Genomic DNA, 18,259 nt, shown 5'->3' on the forward strand with positions numbered 1-18,259 from the left:
AGATAGAGTCTTTAAATAGGTAATTAAAGTTAAATGAAGGCATTATGGTGGGCCCCAATCCAATATTACAGGTGTTCCTACAAGAAGAAGAAATTTGGACACACAGACAAACAAGGAAGATAATGTGAAGTGAAACAGGAAGAAGATTGCCATCTACAAGCAAAAAAGAGAGGCCTGGAACAGATTCTTCCCTCACAGCCCTCAGAAAGAACCAAGCCTGCCGACACCTTGGTCTTGGACTCCCGGCATCCAAAACTGTGAGAGAATCAATTTCTGTTGTTTAAGCCTTTCGGTTTGTAGTACTTTGTTATGATAGGCCTGGGAAACTAACACAATACCCCTTCCCCGTAAGACTTAGTTAGGGCTCAGGAATGCTCTCCTTGTTTACCTATGACATGGACAGACACAAATCCTCCAAATTCCCATTTGCATTAATCAGAGTACTCCAGAAAAGCAAAACCAGTAGGAGATGATAGATATATTATTTTGGGAATTGGCACACATGATTATGGAGGCCAACAAATTCTATGATATGCGGGCCATCTGCAAGCTGTAGAATAGAGAAAGATGGTGGTATAATTCAGTCCAAGTTCAAAGGCCTGAGATCCAGGGAAGTTTATGGTGTTACTTCTAATCTAAAGCTGAAGGAGTGGGGAGTGGGGCCCATTGGTGTACATCTTGGAGTCTGAAAGCCTCAGATCCAGGAGCTCTGATGTCTGAGGACAAGAGAAGGTAGATGTTTCAGCTCAAGAAGAGAGAGAAAGAGAATGAGAGAGCGAGCTAGAGAGAGAGAGAGAATTTGCTCTTCCTCCATATTTTTGTTCTATTTGGCCCCTCAAACAATTGGATGATGCCTTCCTACATTGGTGGGGGTGATCTTTATTCATTGTACTGATAGAAATGCTAATCTCTCCTGCAAACACTCTCACAGACACACCCAGAAATAATGTTTTTACCAGCTATCTGAGCATCCCTTAGCCCAGTCAAGTTGACACATGCAATTAAGTAGCACATCCCTCTACCTCTCACTCTGTTCTTCTGTTCCACTACATGGGAAAGCTCCTCAGAAGACTTGTCTACGCCTACCACGCACACTTTCTCAGCTCCCATGCTCTCCTTAATTCTCTGTAACACTGGTTTCACCCATTCTGCTACTGAAAGGACTCTTAACAAAGTGACCAAACCACCTGAATCTTGATGAATCCAAAGGTCAATTCTCTGTCCTCATCTTACTTACACCAACATCTCAGTAGAATTTGACCCAGGTGACTATTCTTCCTTCATGAAGCACTTTTTCCCTTGGCTCCTGGGATACCACATGCTTCGGGTTTCCTCCTACTTCACTGGCCTCTCCTAATAGAGTTTTCTGGTTCCTCCTTCTCTGCTTGATTCTCTCCAGGACTCAGTGCCCTGGGTCCTCTTCTCTTGCTATCTACATCACTTCCTTGGTGATCTCAGCCTGTCCATGCTTTCATTGACAGGCTGCTTCTAAGCCCAGTTCCCTCTTAAGCTCTAGACTTATATGTCAAAGTGCCTAACCCACATCTCCACTTGGGCAACAGAACATTTCAATACCAACTTTCCTAACACAAAACTCTGGCTCCCAAGCTGCACCATTCAATCAGTGCCAAACTGCTCATAAGCTGACCCAAGATACTGACATCACCATCTACCCAGACGCTCTGATTCCAAACCTAGACTCAGTTTGTCTTCTTCTCTTTCCCTCATAGATTCATATTCCATTATCAGCAAGTGCTGCAGTTCTACTTCCAAATACATGTAAACTCCATCCACTTCTCTCTATCTCTACCACTGCCATCATTGCCCAGGCCACCGTCACTGATACTTGCAGTATAATAGCCTCCTCTCTCTCTCCTCTTGCTCCTCTATAGTCCATTCTCCAAATATAACTCATAGTGATTTTTAAAAATCAGAAATCAAATGACATCATTTATTTGCTCAGAAGCCATGGATGGCTTCCCATATCACTTAGACTAAAACTCAAACTCCTAACCACGGCCTACAAACCCTACATGATCTGGCCTCCACTCTTCTGTGTGTTTACCACCCTCTAGCCCCACTGGCTAGTCCCTCAAACACACCTGACTCTTCAATCATCTCAGGGCCTCTGCCTTTATTGGTCCCTCGATCTGGAAAACTTGCGGGAATGGGATATTCTAGGCCTGTGCTGCCCAATAGGGTAGTCTCTAGCCATGTGTGGTTACTAGGCACTTGAAATGGATCTAGTGTGACTGAGGAACTGGATTTATAAAATGTATTTTAGTTGATTTCTATTTAAACACAAGTAGCCTAACGTGGGATGTGGAGACCATATTTAGCATGTGGAGACCAGAGCTCTAGCTCGTTCTGCTTTATAATTTTACAGAACTTGTCTGAAATCATCTATTTTATGCATTCATTTAGTCAACATTTACTGAGCACCTACTATGTGCAGGGCACTATTATAGGCACTGGGAATTCAGCAGTGAAGCAAAAGAACAAAAATGTCTCATGGAAATTTCATTTAAGTAAGGAAATACAAACAATAAAATAAGTAGAAAACATATAGTATGTTAGATTGTGATAAGTGCTACAGAGAAAAAGCAAGGAAGCAGGTACAAGGAGTGTTAGAGGTGTGCACAGAATTTTAAATTGGATGATCCATGAAGGTATCAGGGAGAAGGTAGCAGCTGAGCAGAGATGTGAAGGACGCAAGGGAGATGGCCACGTGGGCATCTGGGAGATGAGCATTCCGGGCAGAAGAGACAACCAGCACACAGTTCAAGGCCAGAGAATGCCTGGAATGGTGTAAGGAGGAAAGGTGGTGGGGAATGGATAAAGCAGCACCTGCTTGGCCAGCCACCTTGAGGACTCAGGCTTTTAGTCCAAGTAAAACAAGGTCTGGGGAAGGTATGAAGCAGAAGAGGGAGATGATCTGATTGAAGTTTCAAACTCTTCACTCTTGCAGTCGTGCTGGAGTACACTTCAGGGTGGGAAGGAAGGAAAGATGATTGCTTAGGTTACTGCAATTATCCACATGGAGGATTAGGGGGCAATGTGTTTATGGTGAAGGTGGGGAGAAATGGTTTGCCTCTGGATCTCTTTGGCAGGGAGAGTTAACAGGCTAGGCTGATGGGCTGCAGTGGGAGAGCAGTAGGTGATGTGTAGGTTTTGGCCTATGCAAGCTGAAGAATGGGACTGCTATTTATGGAGCTGTGGATGGCAATGCATACAGCATGGCTTCCATGGTTGAGTATGAGATGACAATTAGACCCCCCAGGTGGAAATGAGCTGTGGAAAGTTGAAACACAAGTCTGAAGTTCAGGAAGATGACATGGGCTGGAGCAGCTGCAATTCCAGAAGGAGGCAGTGTATACTATGTTGAAGCCCGGACCCCAGTGATACAACGCAGTGAGTGCAGATAGAAAAGCGAAGGGGTCCAAGAACAAAGTCTTGGAGTACTCCAAAGTTGAGAGAATGGGGTGATGAGAAACAACCAGTAATGGAGATAGAAAAGGAGTGACCAGTGAGGTGGAAGGAAAGGCAGAATGGACTGAGAGGCCTAGCAAAGGGAATAGACCTGATATGGTCCCCATCCAATTCTAATCTCGAATTATAATCCCCACATGTCAAGGGAAGGACCCATAATCTCCACATGTTGAGGGAGGGAGGTGACTGGATAATAGGGGCAGTTCCTTCCATGCTGTTCTCGTGATAGTGAGTTCTCAGAGATCTGATGGCTTTATAAGCGTTGGCATTTCCCCTGCTTGCACTTCTCTCTCCTGCGGCCTTGTGAAGAAGGTGCCTGCATCCCCATTGCCTTCTGCCATGATTGTAAGTTTCCTGAGGCCTCCCCAGCCACATGGAACTGTGAGTCAATTAAACCTCTTTCCTTTATAAATTACCCAGTCTCGGGTATTTGTTTATAGCAGTGTGAGAACAAACTAATGCATGCCCACTGGACCAAATGCTGCTGCTCAGTTGATGAGGCCTGAGAAGTGTGCATAGGGTCTAGCAATGTGGAGGTCATTGGGGACCTTAGCACCAGCATTTTTAGTACCATGGTGGAGGTGAGAGCCTGAAAGAAATGGGTTCAAAAGAAAATGAAGAGAGTAAAGGCTTTCATGTTTATTTAGCACCTGCCTCCCATCATTGACCAGAAGGACAGGGTCCTTGTCTGATTTGTCACTGGTGTGTCCTCAGTGCCTACTATACTGTGTGGCCCACAGTGGGTGCTCAGGAAATATTTAAATTATTAAATGAATGAATGAATGAATGATTCTTCCTCATCCTTCAAGTTTCAGTTCAGAGGTCACCTCCCCCAGAATACCATCTTTAGCCCCAGAAATCCAGGTGACACATCTCTGTGCTCCTTTAGCTATTGCTACTGAAATAGGATTGTTGCTTTGTCTTTCTCCCCACGAGATGGTCACTCCACGAATTCACAGACTGTCTGTCTTGCTCACTGATGTATCCCCAGTGCCCCACAGAAGGCTTGACACACCATACAAGGAGAGCGAGTAGCCTTGAGGGGTGGAGCTGAGTGTAGGGGAACATTAAAGAGGGGCTGAAAGATAGCCTCCTTTTGTATAGCAAACTCATACTAAAGCCAAATATCATGTCCTTGTGAAAAGCTTCTCTGTTAGGTGTGGTGGCATGTGCATCTGTAGTCTCAGCAACTCTGGTGGCTGAGCCTGGATAACTCCTTGAGCCCAGGAGTTTGAGGTTGTAGTGAGCTACGATCATGCCACTGCTCTCCAGACTGGGTAACAGAGTAAGAGTCTGTCTCTAAAACCAAAAATGCAAAAAAGCTTCCCTGACCAAGTGTTGCAGGAAGTCAGGGACCCTGAATGGAGGGACTGGCTGGAGCCATGGCAGAGGAACATAAATTGTGAAGATTTCATTTTAATATGGACATTTATCAGTTCCCAAAATAAATATTTCTATAATTTCTTAAGCCTGTCTTTACTTTAATCTCTTAATCTTGTTATCTTCAAAAAGAAAGGGAGAGATGTTATGGGAAGTCAGGGACCCTGAACAGAGGGACCGGCTGGAGTCGCAGCAGAGGAACATAAATTGTGAAGATTTCATTTTAATATGGACATTTATCAGCTCCCAAAATTAATACTTTTATAATTTCTTATGCCTGTCTTTACTTTAATCTCTTAATCCTGTTATCTTTGTAAACTGAGAATGTACATCACCTCAGGACCACTGTTGTGTTAACTGTACAAACTGATTGTAAAACATGTGTGTTTGAACAATATGAAATCAGTGTATCTTGAAAAAGAACAGAATAACAGTGATTTTTAGGGAACAAGGGAAGACAACCATAAGGTCTGACTGCCTGCAGGGTCGGGCAGAATAGAGCCATATTTTTCTTCTTGCAGAGAGCCTATAAATGGACGTGCAAGTAGGGAAGATATTGCTAAATTCTTTTCCTAGCAAGGAATATTAATAATTAAGACCCTGGGAAAGGAATGCATTCCTGGGGGGAGGTCTATAAACTGCCGCTCTGGGAGTGTCTGTCTTATGCAGTTGAGATAAGAACTGAAATACACCCTGGTCTCCTGCAGTACCCTCAGGCTTACTAGGATTGGGAAACCCTAGCCCTGGTAAATTTGAGGTCAGACCAGTTCTCTGCTCTCGAACCCTGTTTTCTGTTAAGATGTTTATCAAGACAATACATGCACTGCTGAACACAGACCCTTATCAGGAATTCTGATTTTGTCCTTGCCCTGTTTGCTCAGAAGCATGTGATCTTTGCTCTGTTTTCTGCCCCTTAAAGCATGTGACCTACTCCCTGTTCATACACCCCCTCCTTTTTTGAAATTCTTAATAAAAACTTGCTGGTTTTGTGGCTCAGGTAGGCATCACAGTGCCCACCTGATGTCACCCCCAGAAGCCCAGCTGTAAAATTCCTCTCTTTGTACTCTTTCTATTTCTCAGCTGGCTGACACTTACGGAAAATAGAAAGAACCTATGTTGAAATATTGGGGGTGGGTTCCCCCAATATCCAAGCAGCCCAGAGTAGGTCACTATATTATAGCTTATAGGTCAAGGCTGCAGTGAGGGCCTTGACCCTGTCTCCAAAATATACCCTATATGTTTTGCTCAGAGCACTTATCACAACAGCATTTTGTTGTGGGATGTTTGGTTTACTCTTCTGTCCTCTTACACTGTGAGCTCCACAGAAATACAAACTGAGTCTACTTTACTGGGGCTCCCATGTCTGGCACACAGGTAGATATCCAATCAATGCTTGTTGTGTGATTAAGTGACCAACTGGCACATCAAGGTGCTGAACAGAAGAAGGCATCAATGGGCAGAAGACATTTGTGGGAGGAGATACGGAAGCAGGGGGATCTGCCAAGGGCACTTCAGGCAGAGGACATGAGAAGGAGGTGATCTGGCAGCCAAGCATTATGCATGCCACGTCACACCAAGCTCACAACTGGACAGCTTGTACGATGTGGAGCACAGTGTACAGTGGGCCTCAGAAATGAAAAGCAATGTGCAGCAGGCTTTCAGAGAGAGGGAGAGGCAATTCTCAAGCAGGGTGCATTATTCAGAGAGGCTGTGAAGGCAGAGGGCAGAGTGCAGAGTAGTCACAGGCAGTGACCACAGCTGTGCAGGAAGAACCCCATGAAGAACACATTCACAGCAAAACACTAGGCTATAAAACAAGCCTCCACAAATTTTAAAATGTTGAAGTTATGCAAAGTGTGTTAACCTACCATAATGGAATGAAATTAGAAACTGATAACTGAAGGAAATCTGGGGAACCCATATTAAACAACAAACTCCAAAATAACCAGTGGATCAAATAAGAAGCGATAAGGGGAATTAGAAAACCTTTGAGATGAATGAAAAGGAAAACACAACATGTAGCTAGAGAAGTGCTCAGAGAACAATTTCTAGCTATAAATGCATACATTCAAGAAGAAAGATCTTGGCCGGGCATGGTGGCTCACACCTGTAATCCTAGCACTTTGGGAGGTCAAGATGGGAAGATTGCTTGAGTCCAGGAGTTGTAGACTGGCCTGGGCAACATGGCCAAACTCCACCTCTACAAAAAAATTCAAAGGAAAAAATTAGCCAGGCATGGTGGCACATGCCTGTAGTCCCAGCTACTCAGGAAGCTTAAGTGGCAGGATTGCCTGTGCCCAGGAGGTCAAGGCTGCAGTGAGCCATGATTGTGCCACTGCACACCAGCCTGGGAACAGGGTCTTACCCTGTCTCCAAAAAAAAAAAAAAAAGAATGAAAGAAAGAAGGATCTCAAATCAATAACCTAACTTTATACCTTAAAGGAACTAGAAAAAGAAGAGCAAAGTAAATCCAAACCAAGTAGAAGGGAAGAAATGACAAAGATTAAAGGCAACATTAATGAAACAGAGAGTAGAACATAATCTAAAGGTATCAATAAAATGATTTTTTTTAAAAAGTCAATGTGGTTCTTTAGAAACAACAAAATCAACAGACCTTAAGTAAGACTAACGAAGCAAAGCACACTATGGCAAGGGCAGTTAAAGGCAAAAGCCCGTGTGCAGATAGGCCTCACTGGCTGAGCCCTAGGTGACGAACGAACTCAGCAGCAGAGATCAGAGAGCAGAAGGCATCTGCAGGTAGAATGCACTGTGCAAGGAGCTAGGAGCAGAAGGCATTAGGAGGCAGAGGACAGTGGGAAGAAGGCATTCAGAGGCAGGTTTGGGACCTTCACAGGCAGAGGATACTGTGCAGAGAAGTTTCACAAGAAGAATACGTTCTGGGGAGAAAAATCCACAGGCTGAACACAACCATAAGGAGCAGTCCCTAGAGGACATAGAGATGCATGGGCAGGGGACCGTCACAGATACAAACTTGGGACAGGAAGGAGGAGTCGTGGTAACAGAGGAGGCACAACACTAGCATCGACTTGCTGTTTCACAATGACACTCCCTATTTTTCCTTTAGGTCTTTGTGTCACACACTGTCACCAATTAAGAGTCCTACAAATACCTAGTTAGGAGCTACTGTTGCAGTCCTTGTCTTTTGAATTAGTAAAAGCTCTTCCTTCCTTCCCATTGTAACAAGATGAAGGCGAAGGTTGGGGTGAGAAAATAGCTAGAGGAACACTAGTCCAATGGCCCCAAGGCCCCTACTCAGTGGTAGGAGTTCTCGGTATTATGTCTATCTTTGGGCTTCCTGATCACCCTTTCCTGTCCCTGGGTTGAATCAAGACTTGGATCGCATGCAGATTACATTGGTACACGTCTAGAGGAACGAGTTGGAGTGTGTGTTGGGGTCACCTTTGAGGAGGACCTTTGAGAGATGTGTATTCAGAATTACTGTCAAGGAAGAGTTGGAGGGACCAGGGGTGTTTAAATGTGAGAAGAGTTGACCAAGACAGAATCTGAGAAGCATTTTCATCTATTTTAAGGGCTGGCATCTAGCAGAGGGATTAAAGACCACCAGTGGGTGACATACAGAAATGGACTTTAACTCAACTGAAGAATGCATCTTCTAAAACCAAGGCTGTCCACAGACAGCAGGGGTTTGTAAGGAACTGAGCTCCTGGTCACTGGAAGTGGGCACTAACAACTAGGTGGCTGGCTGGCTGCAGTGGTAACGATGAGGAGGATAGACGCCCCCCCGCCCCTGCCACAATACAATATTCTTCATTAAGATTTCATGAGTCTAGAATTCCACAGTTCCTGTGCATGCCTAGTGTACAGATCTTGCTATTAAGTACTTGTTTACTTTTGTACAGAGAATGGCTTCAGGAAATAGGAATAAAGAAATCACACAGCTGAATACACCAAGTTATTACACTTAAAAAGAAAACTTTGACACATGTAATATCTTACCATTTATTATAATTGTGCACATTAATATGGATTAAGTATGATTAGAAACACTAAGCAATTAAAAAGAAGCAAAAATGTAATGCAACCATCCCTCTTCCTCAGATTTGCAAAATGCTGTGCCTTTTTAGACATGAGAGAGGCTGTTTTGGGTCTAAGTCAATAATGCTCTTGCAGGATTTCTTTGCATATCTTGCATGTTGGTTCTAAAACTCCCTTAAAGGCATACTATACCTTGAATGGGGGAAGCCAGCCTATCTTGGGCCTCTTTACCTTGCCTTTCATCCACTGGGCCTGCTCTGAGACTCAGGGATAGCACCTCTCACCAACGGGGTGACTTTTCTTCCCTTCACTCATTCATTTAGTAACTGTGTGTTAGTGTCCACCACGTGCCAAGTCTGATGTTGGGGACTACAGTTGAGGAAGAGCAGTTGCTATTTAGTGTGGGTACATGCCCTCCAGAGGAAATCTGATACAAATAAATGGAATGTTCCTCTCTGATCATTTGGCAGGAAGAACAAGTCCACAAGCCAATGTGCATAAGGCTCAGAAACTGGAGAAAGACGTAGACATTTTATAATTAAATCAAGAGAACAGGCCCTCATTTTATATCAGAAATACTCTAAGGTTGTTCTTCCTTTCAAGGAACTTACAGAGTGATGCTGGGCCCACAGATGGCAGAGTCCAGCTGAACCTGAGCAGAGGGTCGGCTGACTGCATGAACAGGCTTTGCATCTGCCCAGCCATCCAATGAGTTTCCATGTCCCAAGTACCTGGGGCCCCAGCAGTTGCCACTAGCTTGAGGCAGAGTCTAGACAGGAAAATGGGTCACTGAAAGCTCTCTGCTCAGATAAGCTAGCCCCCTGGAGCTTTTCCTGGATTCACAAGCTCCTCTTTGGTAATGCCTATGAGTCAAATCTGTTCTCAGCTGAAAGCATCTCAGTTTGGAGGCATTTTCATGGGTGGAGGGGAGGGAAAGGGGCAGCTTGACCCTTGAAGTACTTCTTGAGAGGTGGGGATAATTCAGGGATCCAGGATGCCCAGAGGAAGAGTATGATTTCACACCTTCTGCTCTTTGCAAGCCTATGCCTTGGAGAGGCCTGAAGGGAGGGTGTTAACCTGGCAGGAACTATGTACCCTCTGCACAGTGCTTGGCACACACTGAGCACAAAATCAATGCTTGCTTTTGTGGCTGCTGCTCTGGGAAGAGCACAGGCTCTGTAGAGTTCTGCACAATGCAATGGCCACCTCTCCGAGTTCCAATATCCTCATCTCTAAGATGGGATGAGAATATCGCCTTCACAGGATTATCATGGGGATTAATGCCATCACTTTGTGACAGTGCCTGGTATGTGGTACAGGCTCAAGAAATGTTAGTTGCTTTTCCCCCTCCTTAATCCTGCTGGGATCTACACACCCTAACACCCACTTGGGAAGATTTATGTGTAAAGTTCAGGGAGCAGAATTGAGGGCAAATTAATCAACTATCTAGATTCCAACAGACACAGATATCACTTTGATCAGTAGCATCCTAAAATCATATCCTACTGAATTTAAACCTAATTGTGTAAATTTTCCAACACATGCCAACATACCTGTAAGGGAACACTCAAATATAGTGAAAGGTAGGTGGAAGACAAAATGAAAAACTGCTATATAAGTCAATCAAAAGCAACTAACTACTTTTACAAGTATATGGAAATTTAAAAAAAATAGATATGGCAAATAGACAAGCTAAACACTAGCCTATGCCAATCCCTAGCATTCAATGCCTGCAATTTACCCATCAGGGATCATCAACAGTCTTCAACTTGGCCCATCATAAGCCTCAAGGGAGTCAGGACACACTGAACCCTACACTTCCACCCACCTAAACTCATTAGAAAGCTAATCTGTCTTAGGGAAGCCAAGATGGAATTCTTGTTTGATCCTGTTTGGTTGAGCCTGAAATGAGATCATGGATGTAAAGTGCTTTCTAAGCTATGAGAAGCTATACACACAAGCAATTACCATAGCATCATTAAGATACGATATTGGATGTATGCAACTTCAACTTAAGAAGGGCAAAAGCATGAAGAAATCAAACAGGGTGGGAGGCGGTGAGGGAAGGGGAGACAGCAACTTGGGGCAAAACTGGGGACAGCCAAACTTGTCCAGAGTCATCAGCTTCTGATCAGCCTAGGTATCGGGGGGGGCTAAAAGAAAACAGAAGTAGCCATGAGACTAGAAACACATCAGCCAGAGGCCCTCAGGGTGGGTGACTGCTCCAGTGATCAGGAGTTACCACCTAGCTCAAGGTGTCTTCTGGAGAGAAGACCATCAGCATGGAGCTAGTGGAAAGCCTGTTTGCTATTGATCCTGACTGCCTTCAAGGGATATATTCTGCTCTGTGCTCAGACACTGTGATAAATTCCACTGGCTATGAGCATGCAAACACACGTCTTTAGGCAGTTCTCATAATGTGACCCAGAGGCTTGCTTCACTGAGCACCGTGGCGCAGTACTGATCTGAAGCTATGCAAGCAACAGTGAACTGAGAGCCCTGGACAAGAATCCAAAGACCTGGGGTGAGGTCCTGATTCTACCTTGGTTTCTCCAGGTCCCCTCCCTTTCTACATCTTTATTTCCTTGTTGCAAAATGGGGCTAACAACAGCGGCCCAGCGAGCATCCCAGGGCAGCTAGAGGGCTTGGCTCAGGTGCTGGATGGAAGGTGTGATTTGGAAGTGTCCTCATAGAGGGCCTTTGTCCATGCCACCTAAGATCTCAAAATATCACAAGGCATAGGGACATGAAGACATAGGGCCCCCAAACATAAGGGAGAGCCAAGAAAGATAGCTGTGTCTGAGGCTGACTCCAGGAGAGACTGGGGCACATCTCTACTCCTTAATGAGTCTCTTGGCCACTTGTCCTTTGCAGTGCCAGCACCCACCTAGAAGAGCTTCTCATAGCATTTCCCACAGTGAATGGTGTCACGGTGAATGAAGATCTGATCCAGGAGATTGCCCATCGGTTTACTGCAAATCCCACACTGAAAGAAAAAGCAAGCTGGAGGTCAACACACAAAGCAAAGCAAGAGGAATGAGTGAAGTGGGAAGGAGATGCCTGAACAAGGTGGGTGAGCAGATGCTGTGAGCCTATGGCACATCCTGGACCTCAGGACTTGCAAACATCACAAAATAATACAGAAAAAGGAGGGAGGGAGTAGTAAGTAGAGCTAGAAGCTCAGCTACTTTCAAGGGCCAGTGGGCAAGCAAAGGGGAACCTATTTGGCATGATTTGACCAGAAATGTGTTTCCCTGCGGTCAGCCGATTCCCAGGAGAAGCTGCGAAGTGGGGCATGTTCTGCATTTTAGCACTTACTTAGCCAGGAGCAAGCAAAGTTCAGGCCCTGTGGGGAGGAGAGAAGCCTGCCCAACATTCTGTCAAGGCAAAGGAGAGGGTTGTTTTTTTCAGTGCACCTAGAGGTGACCCCCTAAATGGACTGGAACCAACAACCTGGGGTTACAAAGTGCCATACATCATAGAGAATGGGGACCCTAATGGCATTCAGAATAAAATTCAAACTCTGTGCCCACCAAGGCCTACACCCTGTCACTCACGCCATTCTCCCATGAAAGCTAGAACACTCTAGTGCTTCTGCCCCAGGGCCTTTGCACTTGCTGGCCCTCTGCCAGGAATAGTCTTTCCTGAAAAGACCTCTTTTGTCTCCCCTACAGTACTAAGTATGCGGAATCACCAACATTCATCTACTCTCTTAGACTTGGAAGCTCATTCAGCTCCCAGGTGTGCAAAGCCTCTGTGACTATCTGCAATTGTATACGGAGATCAAGCCTTCTCTGCATTCTCTGAACCTGTAACACTCTTGCACTCTACAAAACGTCCTTAGCAGCACATGAGCAGGACATTACTGCCTAGCTCAAGGTGTCTTCCACCTCTTTCTTACCTTAAAGCAATATTCATGGCAGCAGATGCCAAGATGTTCTAGGGTAATCTTTGGACAGTCTCGGATCTCACGGTTGCAGTAAGTACAGATCCCTCCAGTTGTCCTGTGAGATGAAGAACAATAACCCGGTGGTCAGGCTGGTGTACAGACCTCTGATGTGACACAGCCAGACCTTCTGGTTTGGTGCAGCCAGGCCCAGGTTTGCTGTCAGGATCTCCAGGCTGCCATCGTTTTCTGTGATGTGCAGATCAGTTCTCAGCCTGCTGTAGACCTCTGCATTATTTCTAAAAACTAGTCATGCATCTTTTTCCAGCTCACAATGACAATGTCTCCTGTAGGTGTCCTGATGTGACGCTTATTCCAGACAGTTTGCCTCCCCCGACCTTCTGCTTAGAATATCCACTGGGGCCTGCTACCTTCTAGAGCAGGAAGACCAATGCCTTCTGCTACAGGAGACATGTCATTGTGTGCCCTGCCTGGCCCCCTGTCTTGATGGCCCTTCTCTTCATGCCTGGGCCAGCTGAGCCCTGCCCCCGCCTATACTCCTGGATCCACTCTCTGTGCTCTGTCTATACAGCCTACTCAGATCCAATGCTCAAGTTCTAGACACTGACTCCAGGGTTGAGCATCTTTCCAGTTCCAGGATGCCTGTTTCTGAGAGTCACCTCTGCTTTTCTTCCTCAGACTGGACTTCCTGAAAGTGACTGCTTGATCTGATGCCACAGGCCAAAATTCAGGGTACTTTCTTCCAGAGAATTGGGTCTGCTTCTGACAGGAGCCCAGGGGCGGGGAGACATTACCAATCTAGATCCACGTTAGCTCTGTCGGAGGACCCAGAAGTGCCATGGGCAGCTTGAGTGTGGCCCACCATCCTGCTGCTGGCCCAGGGTTCACTCTGGACAGCAGTGCTGCTGGCAACCCTTGCCCTCAGTGCAGCCCTGCTCCTCCTGCTTCCTTCACCACCAGCAGCAGCAGCTCACAGCTGTTCTTTGTGTGTGTGCATGTGTGTCTGTGCATATGCATGTGTGCAAGTGACTGAGATTGTCCCTAGAGAGTCCCCTTCCTTCCTCCAAGCCTAGCAATGGATCAGTAATGTCTGATTCTGGATTTAGTAGTTGTGCAATGGAAAGGGGGGGTCCCTAGAGTATCTGATTTGTCACTCCATTAGAAGTGGAAGCTTCATTCCATTTGCCCCTATGTAGGTGGTTAACTCTCAGGTTTCTGACCAACCCTTCCTTCTCTGCTAAGACTTCATCTGCTGATGTGTCTCACCAAGTAATCTGTAGCTGCTCAGAACCAGCTGCTTCTTCAGTTATAGGGGAGGAGATTCCCTGGCCCCATATGCTTGCCTGCTCCTATATGTTTGCCCTTGGGGCCCGGTAGGATTCTTTTTATCTTAACTCTCTTACTTCCTTCCTTTTCCTCCCCAATTTAGCTTTCGCCTCTGAATGTCATCCACAGGAATTTAGATCTGCCTATCAATGAGAAGCCAGATGGCAGAGTAGAAACATCCCTAACCTGGGAGGAGTCAGGGCCCTGGAGTTTAGTCCTGGGTCTGCCATATTCACTCACTGTGGACTGAAGGCTACTTATTCTACCAGATCTATTTTCTTCATAGCAGCCTGAGTGAACTCAATCTCTGAGACTCTCTTCTCAATCCAAGAATTTTAACACAAGATTTCTTTGTCATTAAGATGGTCTGGTGACTGTGCCATCATCTAGTGACAGCTTTCAAAACTGCTGAACGAGGTGTTTTCTGTCCCTGCTTTCAATGTTGTGGCTCCATAGCACTGTGCATTCTTAGCTCTGTGTGTCTTTCTGGTTTCTTGATGCCAGCAGCCCATTTTTCCTCATTCTCTGCCCACTCCTCTCTTTTGTAGTTATTTTATTTTTACTTCTGGCCAGATTTGTAAGTTAATTAAGTGATTGATTAGGTTCTAATCTGAAGGGACCCTCCTGCTGACATGAGTCCTCTGGGCTGTCAGACACCACCACTTCCCATCTCAGTCACCGCTGGTATCTACCCTGTAGTCTCAGCTCAATTCAAAGGCTTTAGTTGTCATTAAGTGTGATATCCCAAAAAGGGAAGCACCACCCTTCGGTAGTGTCCTTCGCCTTTCTGCAAATGGATTGGAGGCTGCAAAGCAGAAGAGAAAAGGAAACAGGCTCAGCAGGAACTCTCCCTTCCCTGTTTCTCCTCTGTAGAAGTGCAAGCTCCATGCTAAGAAAGTCAACATACCTCTCAGAGTATGGAGTGCTGCCGCATGGAGGCTTCTTCTCCATGGCGAATGAGTCCTCAATGCTGCTGACACTGCAGGGAGTGTGATGGGGGAGAGGAGGGCAGAGATGAGAGCCAAATCACTATCATAGTTCATTTTCTAATTAACCTTTGGCCACAAGCTGAGACATAACTACGATGCCAGTCGTCATCCATCACTTGGTGCCATAGGGCCCTTCTATGGGGGGCAAAGGAGACCTTTCACAATGAGGGAGATGATTGGGGCTGGGTGGCTAGGATTCCTGAGGTTGTATACGCCAAGAGAACCCCACTGACCAGTGGGAAAAGAGCAGAGCTTTCCTCCCCGCCTATAATATAATGTGACAGTCACCAGGAGCCCACTCAGTAGAAATCAGATACTGGGAATGAGAAAAAAGAAGGGATCATTCTGGTATAATACCTGTACTTGAGTTATGGGGCAGAATTAGGGGGTGCAGATAGGTTTGGGGTTTCTTTTCGGAGTGACAAAGGTGTTCTAGAATTGGATAGTGATGTTTGCATAACTCTGAATGTACCAAAACCTCGGGACTGTACACTTTAAAAGGTGAATTATAACTCAATAAGCTGTTGAGAAAAACCACCCTAAGGGCCTACAGATGGTGAAACCAAAGCTAAGAGAGGTTGAACATCTTGTCCAAAATGATCCTAACAGGGGGGCCTGAGCTGGGGCTTGAACTTGACCCCCACAGCCATGCTCATCATTCCATAGCCCCAATGAAAGCCAGTCCAGAAGCCCCAGAGGCCCAATCCTGAAATAAGGCCAGGATGCTTCTCTCTGTGACTAAAACCCTCCAGTGGGATGACATGTCATGAGAAACATTCCAAGGGACTTCGTCTCAGTGTGGTAGGCGGCAATACACTGAGGTGACATGGAAGTACCCCCTCCCACATGGCATCATGAAGCAAGAAAATGAAAAGATGATCAATGAAAAGGGGAGGCCGCGGCAGGTGGATTGCTTGAGGTCAGGAATTCAAGACCAGCCTGGCCAACACGGTGAAACCCCATCTCTACTAAAATACAAAAATTGGCTGGGCATTGTGGTGGGTGCCTGTAATCCCAGCTACTAGGGAGGCTGAGACAGGAGAATTACTTGAACCCAGGAGGCAGAGGTTGCAGTGAGCTGAGATGGTGCCACTGCACTCCAGCCTGGGCAACAGAGCAAGACTCCATCTCAAAAAAATTAATTATAATTAATTAATTAATTATAATTAATTAATTAATTAAAATAAAAAAGCAAAGTCACACATGTATCAGGAACTGCAGTCACATGTGTGTTCAAATGAGGCAGCCTGGCATGACAGAAAAGAACATGGGGGCAGAAGAGAAGGGCTCTGCAATCTGAAAGGAAATAGGATGGGCTAGTTGGTCCCCAGGGCTCTGCCAGCTCTGTCAAGAGGGGTGCTCTCAGCATTCTACAAAATAAAATAACAAAGACAAGCAGAACAAAATGGCAGTGAAAATGGTGTGCAGGATGAATTCACCAGAAGGGAGAACCCAAAGGTGCCCAGTTAAGTAGAACACCTGAAAATGCATCAATCCCATCACAGAGCAACTACATCACTCATCCACTCAACAATTACCCAGAAGCTACTCTGAGCCAAGCCCTGGACAAGGAACCAGAAATGCAGGGATGAAAATATGGGAGCCGGCAGGAGAAGGCCGACATGGAAGGGTTTGGGACCTGCTCTTACCTGCTATAGTGTGCAGATACTGGCTTCCCAGAAGACACTTCACTAGCATTCACGTACTCCTTCACGAAGAGAATCCCTTTGCTGTAGAAAGAGCACAGCAGAAGTCAGAGGTACACCAGAAGATTCCAGGGAACCAGGCCTGGTCCACAGGAGTGGTTCAGGGCTGGGGAGACCCAGCCTGGTTTGAAGGAAGTGAAACAGCTTATGGGAAGGCCCAGGATAAAGGCACTGGCACTGCTGTGGACTCGGGCTACAATCCCAGGCCATGAGCATCTCTTGTTGTGTTTGGACTGAGGGCCCCAGAAAGGGGCTTCCTGCAACCAATAACAATGTGCTGTCTTCCTCCATGCAGACCTCGGTGCCCCCATCTTCTCCCCAGGCTTCTATACTTCTACACTTCAGTCCTGTGGGCTTTCCACTCCTACTTTAGGGCTGTGTCATCTTTCCCCTCTACCCACAACCAAGATATCCTCCAAGCTTTAATCCTACACTGTCAGTCTTTACCACTCAGCACCTCTCAGAAGGTACTCAGCTACTGCGCAATTTCCACCTCACATCTAACCTCTCCATTCTCACTCCTAGGGTCCAGAGGCCTAGAGGTTGCCTCATCCTGGACTGGTGTCTGCATGACTGGAAACAAGGTCTGCGTCATGCTGGGCTCAGCATGGCCTCAAATTTGCCCCCACATCCATGTTGCACACTCCAGTTTGCTGACCTGATGTCTGCAGAGGCCCCCTTGGATATGCCCCCCTCCCACCCCCAACACACACACCTCACTGAGCAGCCTTCCTGCAGTGACATCCCTTCCTGCACCCTGACAGGTGGCCAGGAATGCCGGTGAAGCAGTGGGCATGTGAGAGAGAGACAAACCTCATGTTGAAATGTGATTCCCAGTGTTGAAGATGGGGCTTGGAGGGAGGTGACGGGATCATGGGGGGATCCCGTATGAACAGCTGGCACCATCCCCTTAGTGAAAAGTGAGTTCTCATTCAGTTAGTTGACACAAGATCTGGTTGTTTCAAAGTCCGGGCCCTCCCCTTCCTCACTCTTGTTCCTGCTCGTGCCATGTGATGGTCCTGCTCCCACTTCAGCTTCCGCCATGATTATAAGCTTCCTGAGGCTTCACCAGAAGCCAAGCAGTTGTTGGTGCCAGGCTTGTGCAGCCTGCCAAACTGTGAGCCAATTAAACCTCTTTTCTTTATAAATTACCCAGCCTCAGGTATTCCTCACACGCCTGGCCTTCACAGACTTGAGCTGGCTTCCCAGGCATGTTCCACAGGGACATCAGCAAGGAATCATGGATGGCAGAGCCACATCCACTAGCACACTAGGAAGCACCACCACAGCCTCTTACAGAGATAGGAAAAAGGAGGTGTGGGAATGTCTAGGCCTGTAGATGGGAGTTTATATTACGGGACTAACACTGTCCTGTGTGGCCCCTTGGCTAACGGCCTGCTGGAAATTGGGGAAGGCACTAAAGGGGAAGCAACATGGAACAAAAG

The 18,259-nt window shown here is 46.2% G+C and overlaps 1 protein-coding gene across 5 annotated transcripts in view; it reads right to left on the reverse strand.

Moving 5' to 3' along the window:
- Positions 1 to 8,825: 8,825 nt before the first annotated feature.
- Positions 8,826 to 18,259, reverse strand: part of ZNF185 (zinc finger protein 185 with LIM domain) — a 71,547-nt gene continuing 62,113 nt past the window's right edge. For 4 of the 5 annotated variants that reach the window (XM_073013353.1, XM_007993026.3, XM_007993025.3 and 1 more), the window contains 5 exons: positions 16,758 to 16,838; positions 15,027 to 15,098; positions 12,788 to 12,890; positions 11,774 to 11,872; positions 8,826 to 11,039 (listed from right to left, as the gene is read on the reverse strand). In XM_073013353.1, the coding sequence (XP_072869454.1) occupies positions 11,774 to 11,872; positions 12,788 to 12,890; positions 15,027 to 15,098; positions 16,758 to 16,838 (355 nt within the window). In that variant the 3' untranslated portion in view covers positions 8,826 to 11,039. The remainder of the gene's footprint in view (positions 11,040 to 11,773; positions 11,873 to 12,787; positions 12,891 to 15,026; positions 15,099 to 16,757; positions 16,839 to 18,259) is intronic. The other variant, XM_007993028.3, reaches the window with a different exon arrangement.

This window comes from Chlorocebus sabaeus, chromosome X, assembly GCF_047675955.1.
Source record: "Chlorocebus sabaeus isolate Y175 chromosome X, mChlSab1.0.hap1, whole genome shotgun sequence".
In the NCBI taxonomy this organism is placed as follows: domain Eukaryota; kingdom Metazoa; phylum Chordata; class Mammalia; order Primates; family Cercopithecidae; genus Chlorocebus; species Chlorocebus sabaeus.